Source organism: Halichoerus grypus, chromosome 11 (assembly GCF_964656455.1).
Source record: "Halichoerus grypus chromosome 11, mHalGry1.hap1.1, whole genome shotgun sequence".
Taxonomy (NCBI): Eukaryota; Metazoa; Chordata; class Mammalia; order Carnivora; family Phocidae; genus Halichoerus; species Halichoerus grypus.
Genome location: NC_135722.1, coordinates 53,826,230 through 53,852,325, shown reverse-complemented (window position 1 = coordinate 53,852,325; position 26,096 = coordinate 53,826,230). Strand labels below are relative to the sequence as shown.

The 26,096-nt window shown below is 44.8% G+C and overlaps 1 protein-coding gene across 2 annotated transcripts; it reads right to left on the bottom strand.

Moving 5' to 3' along the window:
• Positions 1-1,776: 1,776 nt before the first annotated feature.
• On the bottom strand, positions 1,777-18,278 carry NEU3 (neuraminidase 3). Of its 2 annotated transcripts, none has more exons than XM_036082798.2 (3): positions 17,760-18,278; positions 12,987-13,192; positions 1,777-6,959 (listed from the first exon to the last, which is right to left on the bottom strand). In XM_036082798.2, the coding sequence occupies exons 1-3, from the start codon at positions 17,782-17,784 to the stop codon at positions 5,880-5,882; spliced, it is 1,311 nt and encodes a 436-aa protein (XP_035938691.1). In that variant the 5' UTR covers positions 17,785-18,278; the 3' UTR covers positions 1,777-5,879. The 2 variants fall into 2 exon arrangements, with proteins under 2 accessions (XP_035938691.1, XP_035938689.1); XM_036082796.2 differs by having other exon boundaries at positions 12,981-13,192; positions 17,760-18,277.
• Between the last annotated feature and the right edge of the window lie 7,818 nt (positions 18,279-26,096).

The following is a 26,096-nucleotide window of genomic DNA, read 5'->3' as shown; positions in this document are numbered from 1 at the left end:
GTGGCAAGCTCTAGGACAAAGACCCTGGACTCTCGACCCCTCTTAGTTCAGTCCTCCCTCCATTCTATCCCAAGGACTCTCCTGGTAATGTACCCTTTAGGTAATGCTGTTAACTTTAGTAGACTGCATTGAAAGTTAATGGGGTTCTGCTTCAGGTAGTGACTCACAGGTTGGGGTACCAAGTAATCAAATTTCCTGTGAGGATGGGTATTCATATTCTTTTGCTGGCAAGCGGTATACACCCAACTCAAACTAGCTTAAGAGATAAATAAAAGTCAAAAAAAACATTGGGGGGCTGGTTATAAGGTCCCATAACAGGGAGAAGCCTAGTAGAGATCATTAGGACTGTTTCTGCCTGGCTCCATTCCTTCAGGCTTCTGCATTCAGGTATTCTCCACCCGCGGAGAAGACAGCTGTCTGTGGTTCCAGGCCTCCAACCTCCCATGTTAATGTTCCCAGTGGAAATGGTACTTGTCTGAAATGGTACTCTTTTCCCTTTGGACCTGCTATTACTAAAGAGCTAGGAAGGTGTGGTGGGGGGGGGGAAGCCTGATGAAGCCACTCAAACTCTGGAGAGGTTTAAAAGTTAGAACCCCCCAAAAGGTGTAATAACAATAACTAACAAAGTTAAATCTATGGCATTAGCTCTTCTGTACTCCATTTTGGTATAAGGATATCTTTCAGAGTCATTGGACTTATGTTTTATCTATTATTTATGGTATTTGAAATTTCAAAAGGATCAGTTATACTAAATTTGTAACTGGTATTTCTGTTGAAGGCAGTTTAATCAAATTTGTTATTGTTTAAATATTTAAGAGGTTTTCAATGTTTTATTGAATAGGAGTTTAAGAAATTGGGCACCAGGGGCTCCTGGGTGGCTCAGTCGATTGAGCATCTGCCTTCGGCTCAGGTCATGATCTCAGGGTCCTGGGATGGAGCCCCATGTGTTGGGCTCCCTGCTCAGCGGGGAGTCTGTTTCTCCCTCTCCCTCTGCCACTTCCCCTGCTTGTGCTCTCTTGCACTGTCTCTCAAATAAATAAAATCTTTAAAAAAGAAATTGAGCACTGAAGTTTATGGAGTAGTGCATATTCCTCTCAAGCCCAAAGGTCCCCAGGCAATCCAACGAAACACACAAAAATAAAATAGATCATTGGATTTTTTAAATGATATCAATAATTATTATAAAACTGTTTTTAGGAGGTAAATTAGCAGTTCTGTACATTGATTCTTTCATCCTTATACAACTCTTAGTGTTATGATGAAAGAGATGCCCATTTAAAACTTTTCAACAGTCAATTTGTTTTAAGAAAGAGGAGTGAGTTAAAGCTATCACCCCACGTCACTGAGGTAAGCATTTGTGGCCCTGCCAGCTACAATTTGGGAACAATCTCAGGGTGTTTTGCAAAAAGAAGTAAGACGTGCAGTGACAAGCCCCGGGGCTGGTACCAGACGGGGTGATTCTGTGTATCCCAGCTCCCCCACTTAATCACTTAATAGCTCGTGTGTCATATGCAATCAAACTAGTAATACCCAATCTTATCAGTCATGGTAATCTCTGCCCGGCTTCCCTCAATAGGCAACTGTATTCCAATGACAGTGTGCTAAAGTACAAAGGATTATTATTAATAAAACTTTCCAAAAGTAAAAGTTCTTATGGAAAGCAAGAAAAGGCCTCAAATCCATTTTTCGAAAGAAGCTGGGTACAAACTAGATATAAGTATTAGGATGATAATCACCTCACAGTTTGACAACAACAACAAAACACACAAACAGCAGTCACCAAAATTAAGCTCTTTATTCATCTCCCTTGTTTCCAAGAGTCCTGGTAGTTTCTACAGTACAGAGGGCACTTCTGGAACTTGGTATCACAGAACCAAGACATGCTCAGAACACACTGAACCACAGTGTCGCCCCCGGAGTCCTGGAGGAGGGGCAGTTACAGAAACGCCAATCAGGGACATAGGGGCGATACCACTGAAATGAAAACCCAAACCGAGGCTTGGCTTTGGGCTTGGGCTGTGATCCTGAGACACTCAAGCAGGACTCAGCTGAAGCCAGAGAAAAGCTCTTTACCAGGAAGTCCTGTGACTGTCCTGGAAGCAGGCCAGCAGAGAGAAGACTCATTTCGGATGGGTGTTCAGTGGGTTTAGAACACTATCCAATTCACAGAGGGAGGCAACATGCCCCTCCCTTTGGGGGGGGGCTCGCTCTGGTCTTCTCACTTAGCTCCAGAAGGCCAAGGCTCTTTGACTCCTTGATTCATTGGGCAGAACCTTACTGCTGTCCAGTCTGTACTGGGGGCAGAGGACAGGGAGAGGAATCAGGCACAGTCCTTACCTTCAGGGAATTCAGAACACAACAGAAAAAGCCTATATTTATAAAGAAATCGTTGTAATTCAAGGTAAAAAGGATGGAGAGAGGATTCATACAGACTTGGCCCTCAATTCACAGCCTAGCAGAGGCCACGAAGGCACAAGACAGACAACAGTAACACACTGCACCCTGTGGTAATGGCTAAAGGGAGGCCCTAACTGGGCACTGTGGGAGCACAGAAAGGGATGACACGACACCCACAGACTAATGCAGTGGGGAAAATGCACAGCCTACCGAAGAAGACTGAGCAGCCTAAGCTGGCTGAAGCAGAAGCATTGAAGCCTACTGCCCTGGAGAGGAGGCGGGGCAGCCTTAGGTTGATCTCTGTGGGTCCCTTGGGCTACCCAACAGACAGGGTGCCATGTCTCTTATCTATGGCTACAGTTGCATGATATCCCAAGGATAGGAGGGGAGACTGGTGACTGGGAGAAAGAGATCCAAGTAAAGCACCCAAATAAGCAGGGCCTGAAGTAAACAGTAGGGGTCTAGGGGTGAGGGCATCAGGAGGTTGGGAGCCTGAGCAGGCTCAGCAGGTTGAAGGGATGGGAGGTGGATCTGGATACCTACCAGCAGCAGGAGGCCCCTACCTATGCTTTCTTGCTCTCCCAGCGGTGCACCGTGTGTGCTGGATGGATCCATTCTAAGGGTCCAAAGATGGGGGGCGGGGGCTTGCGTGTGGGGGCAAAGGGACCAGAGCCTCTGTAGGCCTCTCTTCATGCCTCTAGATTAGAGGTCTCCAGTCTGCTTTTCTTTTCTTCACAACTGCCATCACCTGCCCCATCTTTTTCATTCTACCAACCTGAGAGGGCCTGGAATGGGCTCAGTTAGGATACCAGTGTCATGGGATCAGTCCCAGGGCCCTGAAGACCTTGAAGAATTGGCACAAACAAGTCAGGAGTGCCTACAGGTGTCTCTGTTGGTCACCCGGAACATGAACAAGTTAAGCCAGCTTCAGGTGACAGGGCTGGGTAGGAACGTATCTGTAGCCTAAATTGCTGGCCTGTGCGGGCCTCTGGCCCTTCCCACACGTGTCGGGAAACAGCTCCAGCCTGTTGTCATTTCTTCTTCACAGCGGCCACCACCTACACTGCCTCTCCAGCCTAGGTCTCTTACCTGGGCTGTGTTTCTCTCTCTTCCTAAAGGTGCCGGGACTCCTACCCTGCTGTTCTTTTTCTCCATAGCTGCCATTGCCCACTCTGTTCCTCTCCCTAATCCTCATTTGGGATTACCTCTGTCCCCAAACCCTCTTTGCTTGCCAGTCCTGAATGATGCACACAGGCCCTCTGCCTATCAAGAGTTTCACTGCTAATCACTAAGGAGAAGCAAACATAAAGCAAAGGGGAAGGAGAAAGGGAACGGCAGTTCAGAGAAGGATAAGACATCTTTTGAGGGCTGGTCCTGGACATCTGTGGTTCACACTGGCATGTGACTGAGGGCCCTCCCCGACTCCCTTCTTGGATGGCCCCAAGGAAGTCTTGCTATTTTCATTCTCTTCATCCTTTAGACCTTGTTGGAGAAGGAAGCCATCCCCGCTGTTCCTATCTCTTTGGGGGTATGGTGCTCAGGAAAGCTTTGCAGAACAAGAAGCTTCTAGTACTCAGGAGAGGGCTGCCCTTTCCCGGTTCCTCCCTGTACCACCAACTCTGCCGCCCCCTCCACTGCCCACTTGACAGGGGTCTTCTCTGACAGTGGGCTTCATACAAAGCAGCAGAGATGAGTATGCATTATCTCCCCCAACAACTGAAGGCCCTACATGCCAGACTAAATGTAAACCCCCTCTAGCAGGCAAATGGAGCCACAGATGCTTTTCAACCAGGGAATGGCAATAGAAAGCACCTTACATTATGCACAGGCTCTCAAGAATATTTAGATAAATGTATAAATGAGTGAATGAGTGAGCATAACTGTGTACTGGGTGGATAACTTTGACAAATGGAAGAGAGGCTAAGGGAATTTTAAAAAGTCACTCTAAGCCATGGACTTAAGCCATATGCAGAAGTATGTGAAGTTAATCTCCTACTTTCATCCTGGAGGGCTCTCCCCCATATGACAAGTGCAACTGCAGCCTCCAGCCTCCTGGGCTATATTCTACAACTAAGACTCACTCTCCGGGCCATTACTCAGCACCAAATTTAGTTATCTGATACAAGTCAAAGGTATTTCTTCCTCCTAAAATAGGGAGAAAACCCAAGTCTTTCATGATCAAATTTCTGTTACAATAACAGGCTACAGGGGAAAGATTCTAAAATATGAGCAACCAATCTAGTATCATCTGAGATACCCAGCACTGGCAAATTTCAGCCCCAAACCTATCAAACAAAGGGGCACCCCTACTTCACAAATAGTGATTGTAGTAGGTACAAAAAAATAGGCCTGATTCAGAGGTCTGGGGTCCAGAGACCTTTCTAATAAGTAAAGGAGTGGCTAGGCCAGAACAATATTCTGAGAAAAACAGACCTGAGGAAAACCCAGTGGCGTGGCCAAGCCCTGGGACAGCTGACTCCAAGCATAATGAAGACGCAACTAAGACAATGACATCAGGAGCTACCATAACCCCAACTTAAAGCCCAACATCTACAAACCAGCTGCATTGATTATCTTGAATTTTCTCCCACTTCTAGCCCCATAAACTGTGAGCTCTTTGAGGGCAGAGACCATGGAAAGTGCTAGCCAATGCTTTAATGTCCTAATCCACGTCCTTTTCTCATCAGGAACCATCCTAGTACATGAACTTCAGTGTCATCTTTCATAGGAGTAATGCCCTCAGAAACAATAAGTACCATTATGAGGGGCCACTGGCTTTGAGTTTCTTATTTTCTCCCTAGGAAATAAGGGTTCTGGAGGAGGAAGGGAAGATTGAGCAGAGCTGCAAAGCTGGAGAAGGTAGGTGACCTCATGATTCTACTGTTCTGCCCAATTCCTCTAGGACAGAGAGCCTGCAAAGTTCTGAGCATGATTAGAAGGGTGAGGGTGTATTTGTTATTAAATCCAGAACAAGCCATCCAGATCTTCCTTTGTGCCAGGACACCTGCTTGTGGCCTCACACCTGGATGAGTGGTGAGTCACCGGAAAAGATGAGTCCTCTGACTTCCACTTAGAGATCAGAGTCCTATCAGAGACCCATGCAGCCAGGACTTGCCGATCACAGAGCATGCAGGCACTCTGCCTTTCCTAGGAATGGGAAGAAGAAAAATCACAGAGCCAATCCTCTCATTTTACAGATGGAGACGACCTGAGGCCCGGAGAGTTCAGGGGACACGTCCAAGGTCCCAGAGCAAACCAGGACCACATCATGGTTTCCCAACACATAGTTCTTCCCACTGCAGTAACTACAGCACAATTTTCCTTTTGCTCTTTGGAGGAGAAGTGAAAAGAAGTGGAGAGCAGAATATTAAGTTTTTGGATTCTCTGTAGACTTCAATAACCTCTATTAACCTGGCCTCCATCATCCTGTGGTTGCCTTCTGTGGTTTCCTTTCTAAGGAAAATTGGGGCCTAAGCCAATTTTTAGTTTTCAGTTGGCTCAGAGCTCTTACCAGGGCTGCTGCAGTCCTCATTCATGTGGCTCAGGATCTCTCGGTCTGTAAACAGGCGGAAGGCAATCTGCTCACACTCTCGCTTGGTCCCACACTCAAACAAACACCCAAACAAGCCCTCCTTTTCCAAAGCAGCCAAATCAGAGTAGCCACAGGGCCCACAGTGCAAGATCCAGGGTTGGGACCAGCAGGCAGCACCCAAGGGGGTCTGGTTGAGGTAGATGCCTAAGTTGACCCTCCGCTTCCTACTGGCTGGGTGTGAGTACAAGAGCCAAGATTCAGACAGCATTCCAGCTTCCTGCTCTAGCCTCAGTGCGCTGTCCAGCAGAGGGCTCTGCTGAATGGTAGGAGCATCTTTGCCATTAGGGTCCTGGTACACTTGAAGGATCTCCCCGGGCCGGAAACTCACCACGCTGCCTTGGCAGCCATGCGGGGGCTCACAGAGCTGAGGGCTCAGGGCTGGCCTCTGAAAGCATTCACCATGGTTAATGCTGAAAGCCTCGGCCCGGCACCTATTTGGTGTCCGGGCGCTGCAATACAGCACAGGGTCGCCAGCCCTCCCGGTCACTTCTGCCACTTCGCACTCCACTGTTGCCATGGGCTTAATGAGCCTGCCATGGTGCCATGTGGCCCCTAGATCATCACTGTAGATCATCAGGGAATGAGGCTTGGCTTTACATGGTAGCCGGAAGCAAAAGAACCAGTAGGGGATGTAGTAGGCATATGCAGGGATGACCAGCCTCCCTGACTGCAGCTGGATGCCATGACCCGGGCCCACAGCAAATGTGGCCCAACGCTTCACCTCTGCACCAATAACCTCTTCAGTCAGGTCCCTCACCTCGCTCCATGAGCAGCCAGCGTCCCGACTGCAGATGAAGCAGAGGCGGGCCGCATTCCTGCCTGACATGACCTGTTGACGCTCGGTAACATGGCCCCGCACACAGATGAAGAATAGGTATACGCAGCCACTCTTCTGCTCCCACACAGGACAGGGGTTCATGGTCCGATGCCCAGGTAATGTGGCTTCCAGCAACGGCTTCAGGGGTCCCCACTAGACAAGGGGAAGGGAGAGAGAGCCGGAGTGAGAGACTAATAGGAAGACATGAGGCTCATTGAAAGCATTAGTATTTTTCAGCAATAAGAAATAAATGGTATTAAAATCTATGGAATCATGAAGTATTCACTAATATTCACTAATTCTCAAATATTACAGGATGATTTATAAAGCTGGGAAGAGGCAATGCTAGATACTGTACATGCTGTCCTCTCTGTCTAGAACACTCTTCCTCACTTTGCCTAGATGCCCAATTCACCCTCCAAACTCAAAAGTCACCTCCTTTGTAAAGCTTTCTATGAAACTTCCTCCCCCCCCATCCCGTTCCAAAAGCAATTGGTGGCTTCCTCTTTATACATACAGAAGAGTTATAGCACTTATTATATAGTAATCATAATTTTTTATGTGACTGGCTCCTTTCCTAGATTATGAGTCTTTTGAGGATAGAAATCAAATTATTCTAACTTTGTATCTCCAGTGCCTAGCACATGATAGGAGCAAAATAAATATTTTTTTAAAGAAAGAAAAAGGGAAGGAAGAGGGGGGAAAAACAAAAAGAAAATGAAGAAAAGCAAAGCAAGGCGGACAAATATGGAATTTAGGCAAATAAAGGGAAATTTAAAACAAAGATTTTTTCCCCTTCCTCTACTATCCTGGGGAGGCAATTCATAACACTGTCATTAAAAACTCAAGCATGGAGTCAGAGTTACCTAGTTCAAAGCAGCCCTCATCACTTCCTGTGTGACCTTGGACAAGTTACTTAAACTTACTTTACCTCAATTTCTTCATCAGTTAAATGGAAAATGTAATAACATGCTCACGGTCCTAAGCAGTAATAACTTGCTCACACAGGAGTTGGTATAAGGCTAAAATGAGATAATGCCTAATCAGACATATCACAAAGAAAGACCTAATCTCCTTAATATATTCTAAAAAACTGTATTAGAAATTGGTAAGAAAATTTCCAGGAACCGAAATGAAATGGGCAAAAAGCAAGATCAGGCGACTCAAAGAAAGAGGGAAAAACAATTAAAACATGTTCAACCTCACATATAAAAAGAGAAAAGCAAATTAAAATTAAAATTGAGGTGGTACTTTTCATCTAGCCAACTGGCAACATCATAAACTTTGACACTATTCTGTTGACAAAAATCTGAAGAAACAGGCACTCTCTTATATGGACCGAAGTGCAAAATGGTTCAGCATTAATGTAGGGTATATCAAAATTCCAGACACATTTATCCTTTCCCAGCATGCCCAGTTCTGGGAATTTATCCTAAAATATCTCTGCTCATCAAATTAAGTATATACAAGATTACTCACTGTGGTATTGCTTGGAACAACAAAACATCGTGAACCCAAATATTCATCAGTAGGGGACTGGTTAAATGAACATACAACGCAAGAGATGAAAAAGAAAAAAGGAAGGCTTCTACACATTGAGATAGAAAGATCTCCATAATATATTGTTAAATGAACAAAGCAAAGTACAGGCAATGTATGTAGTATGCTACTTTTTGCATAAGAAATAAGAAGAAAAATCCAATAACAGCAAACTAGGTAATTTGAACCAAGCTTTCACTGACACTAGAGATGACAGATAAAACATTAAAACAATGCTTTAAGATGGAACTTTAAAGAGCTAAATGCATAGAGTAAGGGTGAAACTGACGTAGACTTGCTCTCACCGCCACCACTCTAGAAAACTGGATGGCATTATCTACTGCAGTGCAACGTAAACCTACCCTATGACCCAGTAATGCCCTTTCTAGATAGAAACCCAACAAAAATGCACGCACACAGTAGCGAAACACATACAAGAATATTCAGAGCAGCCTGTACACAATTGTTTGGATAAACCTCAAAAATACTTAACAGAAGAAGACAAACATTAAGAATAAAGACGAAAAACAGGCAAAACTAGGGGCACCTGGCTGGCTCAGTCGGTAGAGCATGTTGATCTTGGGGTCATGAGTTCAAGCCCCTGTTGGGTGTAGAGTCTACTTAAAAAAAAAAAAAGAAAAAAAACAAGCAAAACTAAACTCTAGAGCTATAAATCAGGATAGCAATTACCTTTAAGACAGGGGGGATAAGAGAAGTTTCTGAGGTGCTGGTAATATTCTATTTCTTGAGCTAAGTGATGAGTCCACAAGTGTTGGATTTGTCAATTCACAGGGATGACATTCATGTTTTATGCATTGGACATTTATGTTATGTTTTATGTTTTCTATATATGTGTTTTATCACTTCATGTTAAAAAGTTTTAAAGGGGAGTATTAAGAATATATACTTGTATTTCTTTGTTTCTGTAAGAAGAAGCACTAGAAGGGTACATAAGAAACAATGGTGACAACCTATAGGAAGTAGGGCACTAAGAATGGGATATATACCTTTTTATAGCATTTTATACCATGTATGCCACATGAATGTATTAACTATGCGAAACAAAACATTTAATTCCTGAATAAATGGGCAAAACATATTATTAAGCAAAGCTCACATCAGAGAATCTCAGAGTCATAAGGACCTAGAACTAACTTCCATCCTATAGAAGATTTCCCTCTAAGCCTTTTGAATCAAGGCCATTCAGTCTCTCCTTGACTGGTCAAGGGACAGGGAACTCAATATCTCTGGGGCAGCCCATTCTGTACCAGAGTGCCTGGTGCACTGTAAACACTTCAAACATATGTACCAAATTCAACTTAGTTATTGTCCAGTCTAGTCAGTGTGAAGTCAGAAGTGCAACCATTCTTACTGGCTAAGAGGAGAAAATGATCTGGGCCAGATATGTCTAAGATAAAGTTAACACAAAGCTGAAAGAAACAGTAACTGAAACATGAAAGCATTAGAATCTAAATGATCTCAACCAGCTGGAGCAATGGGACATAAACAAGCTGAAGCTTGACAGAGATAGATCAAGTCTTGGGTTTGAAAATCTGGATGAGAAGCATGATTAAAGAACAGCAAACAGGGGCACCTGGGTGGTTCAACCAGTTAAGTGTCTGCCTTGGGCTCGGGTCATGATCCCCGGGGTCCTGGGATTGAGCCCCGTGTCGGGCTCCCTGCTCAATGGAGAGTCTGCTTCTCCCTCTCCCTCTGCCCTGCCCCCACCATGCTTGCTGTCTCTCAAAAAAATAAAATCTTAAAAAAAAAAAAATAAGGAACAGCAAACATAATGGCCAACAAGCATAATGAAAATATCACTCACTATCAACTAATAATTAGGGAAACGGAAATCAAAACCACAACAAGATATCACTGCACATCCACTAGGATGATTACTATCAAAAATAAATAATAAGTGTTGGCAAGGGTATGGAGAAATTGGCACCCTGTACACTCTTGGTGGGAATATAAGATATTAAAGTCATTGTGGCAAACAGTATGGAGGGTCCTCAAAAAATTAAATATAGAATTACCATATGACCCAATAATTCCACCTCTAGATATATACCCAAAAGAATTAAAAGCAAGGTCCTCAGGAGATATTTGCATACCCATATTCATAGCAGCATTACTCATAATAGCTAAAAGGTAGGAGAACACAAGTGTCTATCAACGGATGGATAAACAAAATGTGGTATATACACACACAATGGAATATTATTCAGCCTTAAAAAAGGAAATCCTGTCATACGCTACCACACAAATGAACTTTGAGGGCATTATGCAAGTGAAATAAGCCAATCACTAAAAGGCAAATACTGGATGATTCCACTTATATGGGGTATTTAAAGTATCTAGAAACTCGGGGTGCCTGGGTGGCTCAGTCGGTTAAGCATCTGCCTTCGGCTCAGGTCATGATCCCAGGGTCCTGGGTTCGAGTCCCGCATCGGGCTGCCTACTCCGCGGGAAGCCTGCTTCGCTTCTCCCTCTCCCCCTGCTTGTGTTCCCTCTCTCTCGCTGTGTCTCTCTGTGTCAAAAAAAAAAAAAAAAAAAACTTAAAATAAAATAAATAAATAAATAAAAATAAATAAAGTATCTAGAAACTCATAAAAACAAAGAAGAAAGGTGGTGGCTAGGGGCTGGGGGAGGGGGAACCGAGGAGTTGTTTGAAGGGTATAAAGTAGCGGCCATGCATGATGGAAAAGTTCTAGAGATCTGGTGCGCAACAATGTGCCTCTAGTTAACAATACTGCAATGTACACGGAAAATGGTTAAGATGGAAAATTTTATGTTAGGTATATTTTACTATAATTTAAAATTTTTTATAAAAGCAGTAAATGTGAAAAGGATTCAGAGGTTTTGGCTGACAGTCTACTTAATATTAGTCACCCTGCATTACGCAGCAGCCACAAAACGCAGATGCTACTTTACATTAGACTGAGTTAAAGAGATACAAAGTGGTATAGCCACCTCATTGCTGAGCTGGTCAGTCTATCCCTGGAGCCCGAAATTCAGAGTACCACTCTTTGAAAAAGGACGCGGACATTCCAGATCAAATCCCAAAGGCAGTAATCATAGCTTTCAAGGGACCAGAAAGCAAATCAAGACTGTGGTCTCACGAGCCACTAAAAGAACTGAAGCTGCTGAGCCCCGAAATCAGAAGGCTCAGAGGGTATGAACACTGCTTTTAGGTACATCAAAGAGCATTCTCTGGAAAAGGGACTTTATATTATATATAGATTAAATGTCCCAGAAGACCAATGGGTGATTCTAAAGTATAGGTTGTCTCATTCCAAAAACAAAAGTTAACAGTTGCCACAGGATCAAGTTCCTCACTCGAGGAGTTGTGTAAGCAGACCCTTTACGGGGAGATGACTAATGTTGAGTTCCTACTATGTAACTGCTATTATTAATTACATTTTACAGATGATGAAACAGACAAGAGTCAAATCCAAGGTCACACTGTCAATAAATGGTGCCCAAAGCCTGACTCCAAAGCCATGTTCTTAACCCCTAAGCTCTTAGTAGCTACCAAGGGAATACAGAAGATCTCTGCACTGGGAAAGAAGTTAGGCTGATGATTCTTCTACCTTCGAGATTCTACAATCAGGTAAATCAGAGAATGAAAGTGATAAAATACAGAGAAGGGAGAATGAGTCAAAATGGACGCATCTGTGAATGCTTGTGACGGCTGGGCACTGAGGTTATGGGACAGGCATGGTCTGGAAAGAAGTGATATTTCTGTGGGTAGAAAACCAGAGCAGGTTAGGGGGATTAGAGTGCCTATTATAAAGACATCTATGTTTGTTTGTTTGTTTACAAAAGACTCTCAAATCCATTGTCTCATTTGATCCTCACTTGAGCCGGCTCTGCAGGAGAAAAGACAAATGGGATCTGAAATAACCCTATCCTCACAGTCCCAGAGGCAGCAAACACTGTCCTCTAAAAACGCAGTGAAGATGTGCCACTTAGAGGTGAGGCCTCCAACCCCAGCTCTGCTGCTTGGGAGGCGTGTGCCTGAGGCAAATCACTCATCCTCTTTCCTCCTGTACAACGGGGCTACTATGCACCTCACATAAAACACGCAGGAAGGAGGACTGTGGTTATCCTCACCCCCACCATCTGCTAGTTGTGGTCTTGAACAAGCTACCTACCTCCTGGAGGACCAGGATTCCTCACCAGAAAACTGAACCAACAGTGCTTACCTCCCTGGCTGACTTACAAGAACAAAAGAGAATGTGAATGAAAAGCACACGGCATGTTAGTTGAATCTGAATGAACCACGGAGGCTTCTGGAATCAGAGATGGAATTTAAAGCCTGCTTCTGTGCTTCCTTATAGCTGTGGGACCTTGAACAAGTGGCAACATCTCTGAGCCTCAGTTTCCTCATCTGTAAAATGTGACTGACAACCGTTCCTATGTCACAGAGTAGCTGTTGGGGATCCAATGTGTGCCTGGCCCACAGTCAGTACTCAGTAAGTGAGAGCCATTGCTTTTATTGGTTTTTTTTTTTTTTCTTCCTTCCACACAGGGCTTTTCCAGCACGGACAGGAAACGGCACAGACCCTGAAGTAGTCTAAGCAATGTGGAGAGAGAGTGGGGCTCAGAGCCAGATCTGGGATGAGGAGTCACCTGTACCGAGTGCCCAGTCCTCAACCCTCGCCTCAGCACCAGGTGGAGAGCATCCTCATCCCTGCTCGTGGAGCGCTTCTCTGCAAAGGCCAGGAAGGTGTGGGTGGGGGGGATGTACAGCAGGGCTGGGATCCGGTAGGTGACCCCTCTCTTGTCTTCCTGCTGGAACAGAGGGCTGTTGAAGGAGCACGATGTCACTTCTTCCATGACCTCTGCAAGGACAGGAGGCAGCTAAATGTGTGTCCATATCCGAATGCTGCCCTGCGTACAAGTTCTGCTCTATCATCCCATTTCTGGAGATCACACGCAGGGAGGCAAAGATTTACTCAAATGTTAATTTTTTTATACAAAAGTAATATCATGGTCTCAAAAGCACAAAGCAAGCAATACGCATGCTCACTGAACAAATCTATCCTCTAGACTCTATGGAAATCCTACATAGCCTGAGCCTGTGTCAAGTGTGTCTCTCCAGGGGCGCCTGGGTGGCTCAGTTGTTAAGCGTCTGTCTTTGGCTCAGGTCATGATCCCAGGGTTCTGGCATCGAGCCCCGCATCGGGCTCCCTCTTCCACGGGAAGCCTGCTTCTCCCTCTTCCACTCCCCCTGCTTGTGTTCCCTCTCTCGCTGTGTCTCTCTCTGTCAAATAAATAAATAAATAAATAAATAATATCTTAAAAAAAAAAAAAAAAAGTATGTCTCTCCAGAGAGATTCTGCATGTGCTTCTGCAAGCATCCAGGGGTATCGCCAGCCTGGATGGTTTCTAATGTCACTATCTTTGGAGTTCTTAGGCCATTCGTGTAATGTAAATATAAATCCAAATCCATATGAGGAAATGCCTGTGGTTAAGAATTCTCTGGGGAAACTTCTTCCCTCTACTAGAGCCTAGGATATGAGGCAATCTTCTTTGTCATCTCTCCGGGTCAGTAGTGAGAATTCTTTTTGCCTAGTTCACCCCATCAAAGGGTGTGGACTTTCAAGGGACTTAGCTTCATGCAGGGATCTCAGTTCCAATGAGAGTCTAACCCATGTGGGCCCACAGTTGCATTCACTGCAACACCAGGTCTATTAAAGCCCAAACTTCTACGTAAGTGAGATGAGCAAACACCCAGGCAGCTGAGGTCAGGTTAAGGGGCTAACTACTCTGGTTTTCAGTTTACTCTTGGTTTCTAGGCCCCTGGGAATTTCTCTTACTTCCTTGCAATTTCAGCTATAAAGGACTTTGTTATATTTTATCCACCATGGTACGGGTTAGCTAGCCTGCTATAAATGCTGAAAATGTAAGTCTCCAGGTATGCTTCTCAAAGAAAATCAGGTATTCTACTTCTCAGAGTCCCAAAAAGGGAATTAAGCCAGACAGAACCAGGCTTAGAATTCTTTTTTTTTTTTCCCTCTCACCATCTGTCATCCAACCCTTCTTTTATAAATCACCTGTAAAAATTGTCAGGCTATAAAAACGAGGCTCAGAAAGCCTTATTCATGTATTTAATAAATATTTCTGGGTGCCCACTCCCAAGTCAGGCCATAACATAGGTGCTGAGGCGACAGAAAGGCATCAGAAGTCCCTGCCTTCAAGAAACCCGCATCCAAGTGAGGGAAACAGACATACATGGACAATTACAATACCATGCAGTAAGTGCCACATTAGAGGTAACCATGAGAGTGTGGAGGAAAACAGAAAAAGAGCATCTGTCCAGATCAGGGCAGCCAAGTGAGCTCCTGTCTCATATCCTACACTCCGTGCCTTTCTGGTACATTCTCCTTTCAGATAACCAAGAGCTCACTCCCTCAACTCCTTCAGCTCTGTTCAAATGTTATCTAATTGAGGAGGCCTTCACTGACAACTCTCCTGCTCCTCCCTATCCCCTCTCTCTGCTCTCTTCTCCATGCCACTTATCATCCAGATCATACTTGTTTAATACATATTACAGAACAGAAGCTCCATGAAGGGCAGGGATAGGTCTGTTCTATTCACCGCTACATCTTTATACCCAGAACCATGCCTGGTGATTGATAGGCACTTGATGAAAACCTGCTGAATGACTGAATGAGTGGGTGAGCTGGATCCTAAAGGATGGTCAGCCAGCTGGGAGGTGAAAAGGGCAGAGGGAGTGGATGTGAAAAGCCTATAAAGGACAGAAAACAGAGTGAACTGTGGGGACTATTGGTTGTGTGGTAGGACTATAGTAGAGTGCAAAGGTGGGACTGAGGGATCAGCAGAGTCCAGGCCCTGGGAGGCTTTGATACCTTATTAAGGTGTTTATCACACAGAGAGGGGGCCACGCAAGAGTTTTTGGCAGAGGATTGGCATGATCAAGTATGCATTTTAGACCAATCTCCCAGGTAGCCTGTGGGTAATAAACTGAAAGAAAAAGTTGCACTGCTTTTGGCTAGAGCTGCCTAGTTTCAATCGCAACAAACTTATCCAAGAGCATATGAATGATTCATTTGGTCACTTGTTTCTGACTTAAAAGAAAGAAGAACCATGGCTCATTATCATGAGGGGACTGGGGGAGTGGTCTCCAGAGTCCAGAAGAAAAGCCTCTCCTCACTCCAATTCTGGGCACTCAGTAGCAGAATTGAAAAACAAGTGTGAAATGTCTTCTTCACACAGTACTAGAGCACACCTCTCTCTCCTCAATTCAGGCTCTCCTGCCAGGGAGGATGTGGCTTTTCTAAGTAAACATCTGTCCTGGAGCCAAGCTGGTTTAATGGTTAAGAACACAGGATTTGGACCACACTAGGGACTACATGACCTTGGGCAGGTTATTTAACTTTCCTAATGCTTCAGGATCTTCATGTATAAAATTCAGTAGAGTTGCTGAGAGAATTAAGTTAAAAAGTTAAAGTGGCTGTTACAGAGCCCATTACATAGTATGAGCTCGATATATGGCAGTTACTTTTAGACTTTCAATCACTACACATTCTACAGTTGACCCTTCAACAACACAGGGATTAGGGGCACTAACCACCCCCCCCCGGCAGTCATAAATTCATGTATAACTTTTGAGTGCCCAAAAACTTAACTATGGATAGCCTACTGTTGACTGGAAGCCTTACCAATAATATAAAGTCAATTAACACATATTTTGCATGTTATATGTATGATATACTGTATTCTTATCATAATGTTAGAGAAAAAATGTTAAGAAAATCACAAGTCAGAGAAAATGCATTTATAGTATTGTACTACATTTACTGAAAGAAATGCTTATATAAGTGAAACCGTGTAGTTCAAACCTGTGTTGTTCAAGGGTCAACTGTAGTTTTTATTCCTTGAAATCTGTGGGTGATGATGATAACAGTGAACAACTCTCTTCTTAAAAGCATTTAAATCCCTCTATGCCTCTGGGAAAGATCATATTTTAAATTCTTATGAACCCACACTTTAATTATGAGTTACTACCAACACTATTAATCATCAGTCAACATATGATCGATTATTAGTTAACATTATTAGTTAACATGAAAACAGGAATTCTCTGGGTGATAAGAACAGAGCACAGGATAGGCATGGAGTGGGGAGGTGGGACTAGGAAAAAGGAAAGGGAGAGGAAGCAGGGAGAGCACCAAAGTAGAAGCACAGCTTGTCAAACGGGACTTCGAGTCCCAGCTACACTTCTGTGTGACCTTGGGCTAGTCACTTAATCTCTCTAGGTCTTGGACTCCTTGCTTGTAAAATGTGGATAATACCTACCTAAGATGACCAATATGAAGAACCACTCAAAAGTGCTTTACAAACTTTAAAGCACTATGTAAGTATTATAAATTTTGATGTCTTCAAATTTCACTTATGGCTTTGCTCTCACTATAACAACTGGAGTCACTATCATTACTTTTTTTTATTAATTTTATTAATTATGATTATGCTGATCACGTTGATGACAGTGGTTACATAACATAGATGACGACTCTGGCACTGAAACCCAAACTATTTCACACAAACCATATACTGGGAACTAAGGGTGGAGAAGAATCAGTATCTTCTGAAGAATCAAAGAGTTCTGCTTTGGAGTTGTTCATTTTAGCCAAGAACTCAAGTTATTAATTGCTGCTCCATATGATCACCTTTCAATCAAGTCCCCCTGCTCTCTTACTGGGACAGAGTATAGTGTGGCCTGGACTTTGGAGTCTGCCTTCTCTCTGTACCTCTGTTTCCTCGCTTGTAAAGGGGATAATGCCACCTATTTCTCAGCACTGTAATGAACAATGTAATTCCAAAGATTCCAGTTAATTCAGGGCACCAGGCAGCTTCCAGTGAACCCCAGAAGGAGGCCTCCCTAACTCACTTATTTACTCGTAACAACTAATATTTAAACAGCACCCATCCTTTGTCAGGCCTTTGGAGATCCAGTACTCCAAACCCCCTCACTGTACACATGGGAAAACCCAGGACTACAGAGCGGAATAGCTTATACAAGGCCTCTCAGTAGGTCAGTAGCAAACCTGGACCAAGATCCAGGTCCTCTAAGTTCCAGCTGGGGACTCTCTACGACCCCCACACCCCTCTCTAGAAAGAAGGGTTGCCCCAGGCTCAGTTCCCTTTCATCTCTAAAATGGTAAGTCTAAGGTTTAGGTTTGGCTTCACTCGAAGGAAAACAAAAATAGACCAGCCAAGAATACTCTCCGGCCACGTCTGAGATCCACGCCTGAGATCGTGGCTCTGACTCAATATTCTCCCCCAGACTGGCTTTCCTAAGCCCAGACGGTGCCGCCGAACCTGTCCCCACACTCACAGTGCCCCACTTTGGGGGGATCTCTGCAGTGTCGCAGCCCCGCTCACCTGCGCGGGACCCCGGCTCCTCCATCTCTCTCGGGGCAGAGCTCGGCGCCGGGCAGCCCTCAGGTCTCGGACACCGAAGCGCGGGAGAATGAGCCAGACTGGGGAGACGGAGGCAGGAGTGGGGGAGAGAGAGAGAGACTGCAGAGGACTCGGAAGCAAGCCACGAAAACTACAGGGCGACAAAACCCACGGGGAGACGGGGAGACCGACAGTCCCCGGACTCCCAGACCAGCAGGCCGGGAAGCGGGGGCGGGGACGCGCGGAGGCCGCAGCCCGCCGGCCGTTGGACTAGCGGTTGGCCGCTCCCCAGACTCAGCCCCGCCCCTGGGACGGACGCAACCGAGGCCCCGCCCCCTCGTTGCCGAGCCGCGGCCGTCCTTTCGGTCTTTCGCCTCTAACAGCGTCCAGAAACTGCACGGGACCTGCCTCTTCCTCTCCGACCACCACCCGCTCCAGGGCAGCCCTTAGTTTGGTTCAGGGCCTGGGCCTACCGCGGTTCCCCCCGGCCGCGCAGCTCCCTGGCTCCGCCCCGCACCCTTTCACTTCCTCCCCCTCTCTCCCTCCCCTTAGTCCCCTAGTCCCTTGGGTCGCCTGTCAGTTGATAGGTATCACCGCCTAAAATTTCCCCGGACAGCCTGAGAGCCAAAAAAAGGTTCCGGCCGGCAAGAGAGCACTCCGCAAAAAGGACGGGAGATCCAGAGCAATGGACACCCGTCCTTAAAAAAATAAAAATTATATGTATAATTTTAAATGGGTCTGCATGATTATATATCGAGTGCGAAAATAATAGTATTACAAGCCACTGAATAAAAACCCACGAGTTCATATTGATATAATTGAATAAATAAATGGAGGAGAGAGGACAGCTCTTTCTACACTAGAGTTCCAATTAATAAATGTAGAATGTGCACAGACTGAACACAATATGGTTTATTCTGAACACCTGCTTTTCTTCTGGGAGTCTGGAATTTTGGTACATGCTAGGCAGAGGGTGCCCACATACCAGCCCTCAATAAAACTGTGAGTGCTGAGTCTCTAATGGATTCCTTAGGCAGAAACATGGTACACATGCTGCATTTTCCTTGCTGGGGGGAAGTGTGCTTAATGCAACACCTCAATGAGAGGGAGAAGCATAAGAAATACTACACATGGATTCTTTCAGACTCCGCTGTGTCTTTTTTTCTTATGAGCCAACGTGTCCTTACTACATTGCTGTAATAAATCTTAGCTGTGAGTGCAGCTATAATGCTGAGTCCTGTGAGTCCTTCTAGCAGGTCTATGAACCTAGGGGTAGTCTTGGGACTACTACTACAAATACCATATATAGTTTTAAAACATATAAAACGGTAACATATATTAATGGACAGACATGAAGAAAATGCATAGGAATAACAAATACTAAATTCAGGGTAGTAGTTACTTCAGGGAGTGCAGAGAGTAGGACATGATTAAGGATACCCAAGGGACTTCAATTGTATTGGTAATTTATCTTAAGGTGGTTCATTTTATTCTTCTTTAAATCTTATTAAATATTTCAGTTTTATTTAAAATTTTTTAAAAATATCTTAGTTTTCAAAGATTGGCTCATACAAAATCCTAGGGTTCTCTTCACCCAGACTTCTCCAAACTCACAAACACCAACTCTGTAGATCAATCACCTAGTCGGTTTTAGAAAAATATCTAAAGGTGATCCTGGAGTACCAGGATCGAGTCCCACACGGAGCTCCCTGCTCAGCAGGGAGTCTGCTTCTCCCTCTGACCCTCCCCCCACCATGCTCTCTCTCTCTCAAATAAATAAATAAAATCTTTAAAAAAAAAAAGAAAAATATCTAAAGCTAATGCCAAATTTTTCTCAATTCTTCTTTGACTGGTGGTCTCAGTCTTATGCCCGAAACAGTGAGTAGCAATCCCTATATCTGGAGGGAAAGAGATTTAAATCCTGACTTCCCACTCCCGAACTCGGTGACCTTGGCAACCTTCTGTGCCTTAGGTTCCTCATCTGTAAAATGGACACACTTGGTACTAATCATCACTCATGGCTAGATCAAACAGGTTTCACTTCCTATATGAGAACCTCCCAGGCTTTCATGCTTTAAAAGTTACTCCTCTTCCAGCCTTCACAGTGACTTGTACAGATGACTTCTGATGAATTTTCTATTGGCCACTGATTTATCTGACAGAAAAGGGACCAAATCCATTCTAATGGTTTCATACAACATTTAATTAGCATACTATCAACAGAACTCCAAGCAACAGGATGAGACCAATCTGCAGAACTGGTCAGGAATCAACCGAGGGCCAGGACTCAACTAGCTAGAAAAATGGCATCCAAAAAAACCCAACCATACATCAAGGTCTGCCTTAGAAAGCCAGGTGGCATTCTCTAATTTCTGTATTGGCTCTATACCCAGCCTGAGGGATTAATCCAGGTTGTACTCGTGATTGGAGACCTACCTTGGCCCACAGAGAAGTCGAGGGCCATTCTATCACCCATAACCACACTGGCCAGTGAGTTGAGACTCACCTGAATGCCTTCCAGGGCTGAGGTGGTATCACTGATGGCTTCAGCTAAAGTCAGGGATGAATTTCATATCAACATTTCAAATAAGATGACATCTCAAATAAGATGAATCTCTAATAGAAGATTCACCATTGTCAGACTGTATGTGGTCAAGAAAAACAGTAACACGAGACAGATTAGTTTCAAAATCAAAACTTCTTGCAGATAACTTCTTGCAGAATGTGCATGAATAAGCCACCCCTCCAGAAAGCTCCTCCATGTAACCAAAGGTAGCCTCATTTTGGAGCAATCTCCACAGTCATCTGAGGGATACATGATCTAATGATGGTGCTTCCTTAAACACTTAAAGGTTGCTTATGATCCTCCCTATGGTGCAAGGCACCATGTTTTCAGGGAGGGGAGCAAGTTAATGTCTGGCTTCCACATATAAGTTACAGTCCTGAGGGCATATGCGATACCTGTTTAAACTGTTGGGGCCTCCCAAGTAGGACCTACATCATTCAGGGAACAGCAGTTGACTGTCACTAATGAGGCCTCCTGGGCACCTGGTAGCCTTCAGAGTTCCCATTAACTTAGAATAATTGAAAACAGTCCTTATTTTTGGAAAGACAGCCTGATGGCAATTGGCCCAAACTGTCCCACAGGTACACACTACCAGCCAGGTGGCATTTGTCCACCCCATAGGAAAAGAGAGCAATAGCTACTAGAATGGGGGTTAGGGAGACACCTACAGGTTGTGACGTGTTTTGCAGGAGAGGTATGGGAGCTGAAAGTGCCCCCGATGTTTCTGATAGACTTCTCAGTAGGTTAATGACTAAATTATGGTGACAGCCATCTAGCAGGGGATGTCAAACCAGTCAGTCAAGTTTAAGGAGTCTGCAATAGTTTGGGAGACTTGTACGAGGCCATTTTCCTTTGAGAGGAAGGCTCCAAGGACCATGTCAACCAACAAGAGGATCCAGGTGCCTGAACCAGAATTGAATGAGAATATTCTAGCCTCCTTTTGGCTAGGCTGCCACCTGGAAGTTGTAGCAACAAGGCTGACCTGCGGATGCTGTTAGGGCAAAGATAACATCATGCCTAGCAATGGTCAGGGCAGAATACTGAATTTCCAGAATAAATCTACACAACACTCTCCAGTCTCTCTGATCATTGCACCACAAGCAGCTAATTTTACATGTCAATTTGACCGGGACACGAGGTCCCCAGATACTTGGTTAAACAACATTTTGGGTACATCTGAGGGTGTTCCTTGATGAGATTACTATTTGGCTCAGGAGACTCAGTAAAGCAAAATGTTTTTGCTGTCCAATCTGTTGGAGACCTGAATAGAACAAAAGTTGGGGTAAGGGAGAATTCATTCTATCTGCCTGTCTTCAAGCTAGGACATGAGTCCTTTCCTGCTTCTGGACTGGAACTTATACCATCAGTTCTCTTGGTTCTTGGGCCTTCTGATTCAGACTGGAGCTACACCACTGGCTCTCCTGAGTCTCCAGCTTGCAGACAGCAGATTATGGGACCTTTTGGCCTCCATAATCATGAGAGCCATTTTCTTATAATACATCTCTTTATATATACACAAACTATTGGTTCTTCTTTCCTGGAGAATTCCAGTATGGCAGTAAAAAGTGACTGCTTTCTGGGAACAGCCATATTCAGTGGCCAAACTGCCTTACGAAGGTGTACTGACCAGGATGAGGTAAGTAGAAATCTTTTGAGTACATTTTTTGAGTAGTCAGTCCCAACATACAATGATAGTCGATGCTTGTGGATGGAGTGGAAGGCCCATCAAAGACCTTGACTATCAGCCTTCTGTTGAGTGGTTTTTGTAATAGAAGATTCACCATTGTCAGACTGTATGTGGTCAAGAAAAACAGTAACACGAGACAGATTAGTTTCAAAATCAAAACAGTGTGGTTGGAGTTGGCTGATTGACTAGAACAGCAACACTGTAAACTGTAACCTGAAAAAGTGGCAACAGTGTTGAGGCACTACTGATAACCCCAAGAGGGAACCAAAGGTCTGATAGAGTCAGTCAGAACTGGGTGGAGGCCAGGCCTGTGCTAGACAAAGAAGACTTAACAGGAGTCACAAGCTTGGCCTGTAGTGGTGGCCTCTGCATCAGAACCACCAATCTTTTACTCTGTGCCCAGGCTACGATGATGCATGTAAGGCCATGACTGCTATGAGGATGAATCCAGGCAATGATGGTGGCAATCTGAGTGGTTACGGGCTCCGTCGGCAACTTGATTCCCAGTTGGCCTCACTGGAGAATGAACCCCCACGATGGACATTTACATGTGACCCAGTTTAATAGCTGCAATTTTTAGTTTGTGGCCCCCAAGAAGGGTGTCTTTAATCTGACAGTCTGTGTCTTCCAAGTGACAGACCAGAAGACTAGGCCATTGGCAACAGCCTGAGTTAGTAAAAATTTAACATGTCTGGTCCCTAGGGATTGTCTAGGACACGGGTAACAGTTTTCAATTCAGCCCATTGTGCTGATCAGCCTTTACTGTGGTCAGTTTCCAGAATCATCACTTGACACCAACAGCTCTTAACTTAGCTGGACCATCAGTGAACCAGGCCCAGGCATTTGATTAGGGAAGTCTCTGTGAATTAAGGGTCCTATTGAGCCAGTGGCTTTGCTTCAGGCAGCTGAGTGGGGAATACAGTTCTTCCAAAGGAGTGACTTATCACTTCAGGTAAAACTAAGATGGACGGCTGGCTGCATCCCCAGAACACATCATTTCCATTTGACTAGGGAAGGCTGCTGCACTTTTTGTTAGTTTCACCTCTAATTTCACATAACCCAAAATGGGGGTGTTAGGTCACTTACCAGGCTTCCATGGGTCGGATATTGTTTCAGCAATAGCTCAGTAATAGCCTCCCGGCTGTCCAATTTTTGTTTTTGTTTTTTTGAGAGGGAGAGAGAGAATCTTAAGCAGGCTCCACAACCAGTACAGAGACTGACGCAGGGCTCGATCTCATGACCCCGAGATCATGACCTGAGTGGAAACCGAGAGCTGGACACTCAGCCACCCAGGTGCCTCTGGCTGTCCAACTTTTTAAAAGGGTGTACTTGGTGCCTGCAAAGGACATGTAGCACTGCTATACTGGGAAATGGCCTGAGTACTCCAGCAGTCACCAAGTTTTCAACTAAAGCTGTTCATTTTCCTTTCTCTCCTCTTAGGATTCTATAGTTTGTTACACTACTCAAGAGAAGCCAGGAATCACTTCTCTATATGCAGTAGTCCCTGAATGGGAGACTTACAAACTTTCACAGTTCAGTTGAGTGGATAATTGCTACCAGTAACACATTACTGTGAAAGCCATAAAACAGTAGTAACTGAATCAGTTCAGAGGCTCCCCTGCTGTCGCTCTCATTTTCCTTTCCCACTACAGACTTTGCCCAAATGTTGCCACATGAATTCAGGCACTTCTCCCCACCGCCCCCTGCCCCCAAATATGGGAACTCAAACCAGGCAATCTAAGATTGGAAGGCACAGCCACCAAAAGATTATACTCCATCCCAGCAAAGAGGGTGCGGACATGAAGGGAGTGGGAGAGGCTAGCCTGCAGGGAGCAGCTGGGTCAGTGGGAAGGCCTCTTCTCCTTAGACTCCTGCTCCAGGGTCAGTGCCTCCTCTTCCTTGTGTATCTCTTGGCTCCAACAAGCACCTAGGGCTCAGGAGCTGGGTTTGTTTTTTTTGTTTTTTTGCCTGCCTTGCATTACTACCATGGATCTGCTCCACGCTCCTTGGTACTTCTGACCATCCCTGTGCCCAGGGCTTCCTGTCTCCATGGGACCAAGTAGGATAGTGACCTAGATGCTTATATTCAACAGAGCTATAAAAAGAGAGTCCCTCTCCTCCTCAAAAATCCCCAGCATAAAGAACGTCTTTCCTTTAAAAAGAGGGAGAGAAGGATTAGGGGTTTACAGAGGGAGACTGACCTTGTGCCAGTAAACAAGGTCATGTATTTACTTTCATTTCAAATGGCTACCTCCTTGGACTCAACAAACTCCGAATATATTTGGTCCACTCAAAGCTCTGTATCTTTTTTGCTGACACCATCTATTTCGCCTTTGGGGAACCCTCGACTCATCAGTCACAGCCATAGGGCCTTCAGCTGGGGCCACAAGCATGCTGCCTTGTTATCAAAACATCCTTTCCTCCTCCTGTCCAGAGAAGAGTGAGTAACAACCTAAGTACCATTTGGGCAATATGTTTCAATCCTACCTCTTGCTATTTAGCCTTGAAATATTCATTAACAGGTGGGACAATGAGGGACCCTTACTCACCTGCTTGCTCAGCAGCATTTCCTACTAGACCCCAGGTTATTTTCTCATATTCCCTCACCGGACCCATGTCCTTTCTCTTTTAGAAAGCCATGTCTGTCAGGATCCCATCCTCGTTACCCAAACTGTCAGAGTAATCTATGAAAGGTCTGGAATTTTATCCTACTTGCAACTGGCAAGTGACAGGAGACTCCCAGATCAGAGATAAGAGAACTTTACGCTTACAAGAAGCAACATGAGAATGATGTTTGTGCCAGTTCTCCATGCCCCCCCAAAAAAGTGACTTGGGGTAGGCCTAGACAGATACCTACACATACATGCAGGGGGAATGTGTCATAGGGAAAGAACCCTGAGCTTAGGGGATTCAACATTTTTATAATGCACAGTAGGGAAACCTGCTCCTTGGGAAGAGACATTATTTCATCTCTCAAGATTGCTGTCAACAGAACACTGAGATATGCCCAGGAAGGGGTCAGGGTCTTACATTCATACGAAGCAAGAACACACAGGGGTACTCAGGGCTCATGGTAGATTGCCTCTCCTAACAGTTTCTCATTCTCCAGTGGGTCACCTTCTACAGCATTATAAACCAAATACGGGGAACTAAGGGCCTGAATACTATTCAATACTCATCAATGGTTTCCCATTGTCACAGGGTTTGTTTGTCAGAGGGAAATCTCCCCCGCCAAGGGCCAAACCTCCCTCACAGGAGACAAGACCCACTACAAAAAATTGCGAGTTCCTTACTGTGGTCTTCGGACAGATCTAAGGTTGGCTTGATAGACTGTAGGAGGGATCTGGCTGCAAGACAACGAAACAGTTGCCATTCTTCTTTAACAAGCATTTTGTACCGAAATCACTTCTCTCCCAAGCAGACCAGCTGAAGTTCTAACAATTCACCTAGTTTCTGCCCACAGAAGCAGGGAATTTACTTCTCTTCATGCTCGTGTAGGTGGGTTTCCCTATAACTGCTGTCTGAAAGGAGAAACCTGCTGCCCACTCACAATGAATATTAGTGAATAACAGTGTCAGTAATTACAATAGGGCAGAGCCAAGGCTGCCAGATTAGTGAGGAAATCCTCCTGCCCAGAGGCAAGTAAGCAACAGCCAAGGCACCTTCTGAGCAACTGTCTTTGAACCTACTTCCCCAGTCCTCCTCATTGTAACAGGCAATAATGTATTCATGTATTTAAAACATCATCCTGAGTAGAGAGCCATAGACAACACCAGACTGTCAAAAAGAACCAGGGCGCAAAAAAAGGGCTGTGAATCCCTGCAATTATTCTCAACATAGTTGTGGATATCAGAAGTCATCTGGGCACATGTACTCTCAGGCTGGGTTAAGAACATTCTACTTAATAAGAGCCTGTCAGTGGGGACAACGATACGTTCTAGAAAAAATATTGTGATTTAGCAGTTTTCTCAAATGGTTTCCATCAGGCAGACAAAGTTTGAGGTAGGGAGAGGGGTGTCTAGCCAAGGGTGGAGATAAGGTAATAGTCGGTGAGGGAAAGGGCTCT

What these genes read in the sequence shown, in the direction of transcription:
- NEU3 (XM_036082796.2), bottom strand. Translation starts at nt 17,784, where the DNA reads ATGGAGGAGCCGGGGTCCCGCGCAG. An exon ending in GGAGCCGGGGTCCCGCGCAG is followed by an intron (nt 13,193 to 17,759) that starts GTGAGCGGGGCT and finishes CTGTCCTTGCAG; the next exon opens with AGGTCATGGAAGAAGTGACA. An exon ending in GGACTGGGCACTCGGTACAG is followed by an intron (nt 6,960 to 12,980) that starts GTGACTCCTCAT and finishes CCCCTTGTCTAG; the next exon opens with TGGGGACCCCTGAAGCCGTT.